This window comes from Morus notabilis, unplaced genomic scaffold (genome assembly GCF_000414095.1).
Source record: "Morus notabilis unplaced genomic scaffold, ASM41409v2 Scaffold2630, whole genome shotgun sequence".
Taxonomy (NCBI): domain Eukaryota; kingdom Viridiplantae; phylum Streptophyta; class Magnoliopsida; order Rosales; family Moraceae; genus Morus; species Morus notabilis.
The window spans coordinates 29,568-35,419 of NW_010364508.1; the positions used below are offsets into that span (position 1 = coordinate 29,568).

A 5,852-nucleotide genomic window follows, 5' to 3' on the forward strand; every position below is an offset into this window, starting at 1 on the left:
GGATCTATATTGATTTGTTTTATATATATATATATATATATATATATATATATATATATAAAACTATCTCCCTCCGTGTCTCTTCTTTCTTTCCCACCCATAGAGATCACATCATGGAAGTGAGATACTTTTATTTTTTCCTCCCATAATAAAGAAACACGTAGTGAAACTCTTTGGTTAAACAAATCATGCAAAGTCGATTTGAAGTTGATAAATATTTGAGCTTGATGTTTTACCGTTTTCTGAAACAACCTTTTAATCAACATTCTCCCTTTCTTTCCATAGCAAGGAAAAACTACTGAGGCAGAAGTTGAATTTGAGAAGCTCCTGGGAATATCACATGTCAAAGTTGCGATGGCAGAGTTATCCAAGTTGGATAGGGGAGACGAAACAGATTCGGTCAAGCTTTCAGAACTGCTTTATGGTCGTCATTTTAGAGGTAGATATAATATTTTCTTATGGGATTGTGAATGTTCTTTTGTTTCCAACATCAATGGTGGTTCTGCTTTCATTCCCTTTTTCCCCCACAAAAGTTCTTTGTTATTTACGCGCTCCTTTTGCAGTTGTTTTTATTGGGTCAACCCTGTTTGCTTTACAACAGCTATCTGGTATAAATGCTGTTTTCTATTTCTCTTCGGCTGTTTTTAAGAGAGTGGGAGTCCCATCAACACTTGCAAACATCTTCATAGGGATTTCAAACTTAACAGGTATAGTGCTGCTTTTAGATCAATTTGTTACCTATATTGGATCATTTCAATCTGTCTCTTGACCTTTAGTTTTATTGTGTTCAGGATCGGTAATTGCCACTGTTTTGATGGATAAGCTGGGAAGGAAAGTTCTTCTTCAATGGAGCTTCTTTGGCATGGTAATCTCTTCATTTCATCTTTTTCACTATAGAAGTTGCTAGACATTCCCTTTCTAAAAGGGACTTGTATTGAAATGAAGATAGAAAGCCTCTATAGTACAGTATCTGGGACTAAAATGCGGTAGATGCCGGATGTTCTTATCAACTCACACGGGACATATTCTTAATCCGGCAATCTCACTTTATCACCGCCATCTTGTGCGCTACTATGTTAGTGAAAAAATTAATAGTAGACCAAATAGTCAGATACCATGCACGAATCAATTAAGAGTCATCAAGAATGCCCTTTTCTGCTTATGATCTAAAGCATCAACAAATAGAGCTTATGATCGTGGAAGCCTAAAGCTTACGTACATGATTTTATGATTACAGTCGGTATCAATGATAGTTCAAGTTGCAGCAGCAAGTTCTTATGCATCAGGTGCTGGTTCTTTATACCTCTCTGTTGGCGGTATGCTCATGTGAGTATTGCTTTTACTTAATCATTCCGCATTACCTTTGGCTGGAATAGAAAGTTCAATCAGGATTTCCTGCGGCTGTGGCTAACATGAGCACCCATGGTTATAACATAATAGGACACATTTTTTTTTCTTTTAAATGTTCCAACTTCAATTCAGATATTGTTTCCTGGATATCCAATGTCAGGATGTGGACTCACCATGAATAACTTTTTGCAGGTTTGTACTAACATTTGCTCTAGGAGCCGGTCCGGTTCCAGGTCTCCTCCTCCCTGAAATATTTCCAAGCCGAATTAGGTCAAAAGCTATGGCAGTTTGTATGTCGGTGCATTGGGTAATTTCCTTCTGCCTTTTCTTTTTCTTCTTTCTCTTCCCACTTACTCCCTTTGAATTGGTCTTTGAGAACAAGAGAATCCAGAGTGATAATTGGACTTCCGTGATATAATTATTTCCTACATTGTGGTTAAATACTTTCAGGTGATAAATTTCTTTGTGGGACTGCTTTTCTTGCGTTTGCTGGAGCAACTCGGGCCGCAGCTCTTGTATTCCATATTTGCTACCTTCTGTGCAATGGCAGTCATGTTTGTGAAAAGAAACGTGGTGGAAACCAAAGGGAAATCACTTCAAGAAATTGAGATAGCTCTTCTTCCACAGGAATAGAGGGAGCCTTGTCGTTTCTACGAAAAAGTGTTTCACTGATGAAAGCCTGAAAAGTTGCAACTGAAGTCCCCTCTTGGAAACTATACTTGCCACGTAGAACTCGAAACGACGCAAGTTCCTTTTGGCTAGACAGAACAAACACGTATCGAGGGTGGTGCGTGGATTAGAGACTAGGGACCCTTGTGACGATATTTCAACGACCCTGGTCGAGTTTCTGGGAACGGTGTAGGTTAGATGGTTGAGTTTAATCTTTTTAGCCCGGATAATTTGCAAAAGATTTGTCGGATTTGGTTATTAGTTCTAATATAATGTACAAATGGTGATGTGGGGATCCTTTGCTCTTTTCAGTCTGTCAGCTTGAAATATAAAGGTTAATACCGATGGTTCTTGTTTACTGAGGTGGTTATTCCGTGGAGGAAAGGAAACCATATAATGAAAGTTGATTTTAGTTTTAAAATCTCCAGCTCGCTTTATAAATTGGTACTTATGTTTCTGTGCCTTGCAAAAGTAGCGCATATTTGCTAATTTTGATTAAAAAATCCTAAAATGCCCGATCCCCATCAAACAGAATGAGTGGGGCCCACTTCCTGAATATGGCGGGGACAATCCTGTCTGGATGTTTACAATTGCACAATCTTCTCATTCTGATTGGAAGCGATCTAGAAATATGCCTATAACGGGGACAATCCTGTCTAGATGTTTACAATTTGCACAATCTTCTCATTCTGATTGGAAGCGATCTAGAAATATGCCTATACTCTACTGAGTTGTGTCATATGCACTGCCAAGCACTATCATTAGTACCGAACTAAATTATCCCCATCAAACAGTAATGTTTCAGGTCGCTGTCGCTTCAAAGACACACACACGCCCAATAAAACAGAATTTTCAGGTCGCTCGTTTGAAACAGTATATTGTAAAGAACTAAATTTATGAACTTCAGAAGAATACCAAAAAAAAAACCTTAATGCCCTTCGAGCTCACGAAAACTGAATGGAAAAACCAGCACTTGTGGTGGTGAAGGTCGCGGGGCCAAAGTCATCAAAATCCGAATCTGAACTCATCCCACAGGGAGAATCCTCATCCTGTACCGTTTTGGTCAAAGGAACATGCAGTTCACACACAGGAACTGGATGAGGCTCTTCGCTGAAATACTTATCCTGAAGTAGCTCCATTGCTGTCGCTCTACTAGAAGGGTCATAACAAACAAGTCTTTCCACAAGAGAAACTTCCTCCGGGGAACGATTGCGAAGGGAGGCCTCCAAACCGATCGGATTTTCAACCCTGTTGAAGGAAATTATCCTGTAATCAGGAAGTTTAGCGCAGCCTGGCCAGACTTCCTCAGTCAAGTTTCCCAAAACACTGATGATTCTGCTTAGCTGGTCGATATCGGCTGATCCTGGAAAAAGCGGCTCAAGAGTAAAGAGCTCGGCGAAGATGCATCCCAACGACCATAAATCAACCTCTAAGCCATAGTTAGTGGATCCATAGAGAAGCTCAGGGCATTTGAACCAACGAGTTCCGACACATGATGTGAGACAACCGTGTCTGTTGTCATCTCCAACCTCCTCTGCCTCGTAAGAATAGGAACTCTTGAACGGATCATCCACGTCTACGTCGCTTGTCGTGCAAGTGGCTAAACAAGACGCATCTCCGTCGCAAACGTTTGTCTCCTTATCGGAATCTTTGGCCTTTACCTCATCTAACACTCGCAAATATTCTTCTTCTTTGCTCATTGTTCCATACTCTTGCTCTTGAACGGTATGCCTTTCTTGATATGAACTCTCTGTTGGAGGGGTCGCTTCAGGTGGCTGAATGGATTCTGCCCCGTTTAAAGGATTCTCATTACTACCAACATATCCAGGCTCCATCAGTATCCTTGCCTAAAAAAGTCAAAAAATACAAATTCACTTCTTGAAAAGATATTAAAAATAACAAAACTCAACACCAGATAAGTAATCTTGGGTAAGATACTAATCTCAATAACATTTTTTTAAACAAAAAAGCTCAAATCTTTGTCTTCTAAAAGTTCTAACTCAGCACCTATGAAACGTAAAAGGTTCTAATGGTATATAATCCTCAGATCAAGAATTGGCTACAAACGGGGCAACAAAATTGGACCCCTCTTATCTTCTTATGAAAAACTACAGTTTCTTACCACAAATTGATAATCAAGCGGCGAATTGAAATGAAAGGTCTTATTACAATTTTCCAACAATAATGCCAGTTCTTTATCAACCTTTTCAACAAAGCATAAGCATATAAGTACCAAGTTTTGCACAGCAGATAATTACATAACTTGAGCTTCCATAGTAATGTAATTACTTCACGTATAGCTAAAAGTTTAAGATCTCATTCATTTGCGGATTTAAGTTTATATTTGATTTTACGTGGAAACTTTTTACTATAATAAAAATATGACTTAAAATTAAAACATCGGTAAAATAAATAAGCCTAAATAACCAATTATACCTATACGAAAGAACAGAATTAAAAAATGACACTTTTTTTCCACCCAATGCAGAACCCCAAAAAAATAAATATATTCTTTTTCTGTAATAAAAACTCTAAGCCAAAAAACCAATTGGGAAACAAAATGAAACCTTTATTCCACTCAATTCAGCAATTCAGGCAAATCCAAAAAACATAACCGCCAAAAAAGTCCTCTATTTTGCAAACAACAAAAATCTCAAAACTTTTTTTTTTTAGCTAATAATGACAAGTTCAAAGCCCCCAAACTTACCTGCCCAAAATCGGCAAGCTTGAGCACCCCATCATCTCCGATCAACAAATTGCTGGGCTTCAAATCCCGATGCACGATCATGTTCCGGTGACACGAGTCAACTCCAGAGAGAATCTGGAGCATCCACCTCTTAAGCTCTCCGACAGCGATTTCATTTCTCTTCTTGGCGTCGGCGATCAACGACGCCAAGTCGGTCCTCAGGAACTCCAAGACGAGAACGGCGTCCTCGTCCTCGCGCCAGAAGTACTCGTGCAAAACGACGATGTTGGGGGAGTTCCGGAGGATCTGGAGGGCCTCGATCTCGCGGAAGGCCGACTGGTAGTCGTGGACCTCCTTCAGCGCCACCACGGCGTCGTCGGAGAGCCGCCGTGCGCGGTAGACGTCGGAGTATGCGCCGGAGCCGACCCGCTCGAGGATCTGGTACTTCTGGATTATCTCCGGCCGGGTGTGGATGCTCCAGCTCTTCGCCGGTGGAGGGTCCATAGAGAGAGAGAGAGAGAGTGTGTGTGTGTGTGTGTGGAGAAGGAGAACCGGACCGGAGAAGAGAAAGATGATGACCGTGATATGACCTTAAGGCCTCTCTTCCGTTTTATCTTAAGCGTTTTTTTGACTTTTGTCCCCTAACTTTTTTAGAGTTTGGAAACTTTCCCGTTAAATTTTCAAATTTTAGTAATTTACCAGTTTAAACTATTTTATCAATTTTACTTTGATGTTTGGTTAGATTTAAAGGATTAAGAATTGAACGATTAAGAGGTTTGTGTTACGGTTGAAATTAGGTTGATAGAATTTTTGGTCGAATGTGCTTTTTTGACCTCAATTTCACAACTATCAGCTAAATAAAGCATATTACAGCTATTTAATTAGTTAAAAGGGTATATTAATAAAATTAAATGTTTACGGAATAAGTGTGAAAAATAACCTTATTTTAGTGTGTGTTTGGTTTAGGGAAAGTGGTTTAGTAGAGCGCCAATTTTTGTTTGGTTAGAAGGATGATGGGAGAAAAAAAGTCTTGTACTAATTAGGGTTTTGGATCTTCCATTAGCGGAAGGGTTATCAAATTTAAGCTAAAAATACTATTTTACTATAAAAAATTAAACAACAAATAGTAAAATAAACAATTTAGCAA

At 39.3% G+C, this 5,852-nt stretch overlaps 2 protein-coding genes across 2 annotated transcripts in view; one reads left to right on the forward strand and one right to left on the reverse strand.

Moving 5' to 3' along the window:
* Nucleotides 1–2,377, forward strand: part of LOC21385517 (probable plastidic glucose transporter 2) — a 6,405-nt gene extending 4,028 nt beyond the window's left edge. The window contains exons 9-14 of the mRNA XM_010106755.2: nt 286–439; nt 564–707; nt 792–865; nt 1,238–1,326; nt 1,543–1,657; nt 1,801–2,377. Of these exons, the coding sequence (XP_010105057.1) occupies nt 286–439; nt 564–707; nt 792–865; nt 1,238–1,326; nt 1,543–1,657; nt 1,801–1,983 (759 nt within the window). The 3' untranslated portion in view covers nt 1,984–2,377. The remainder of the gene's footprint in view (nt 1–285; nt 440–563; nt 708–791; nt 866–1,237; nt 1,327–1,542; nt 1,658–1,800) is intronic.
* A 309-nt stretch (nt 2,378–2,686) lies between these two features.
* LOC21385518 (cyclin-dependent kinase F-1) lies at nt 2,687–5,381 on the reverse strand. The gene is made up of 2 exons (XM_010106756.2): nt 4,727–5,381; nt 2,687–3,866 (listed from the first exon to the last, which is right to left on the reverse strand). Exons 1-2 carry the CDS (start codon nt 5,207–5,209, stop codon nt 2,964–2,966), a joined length of 1,386 nt encoding a protein of 461 aa, XP_010105058.1. The 5' UTR covers nt 5,210–5,381; the 3' UTR covers nt 2,687–2,963.
* Nucleotides 5,382–5,852: the final 471 nt, after the last annotated feature.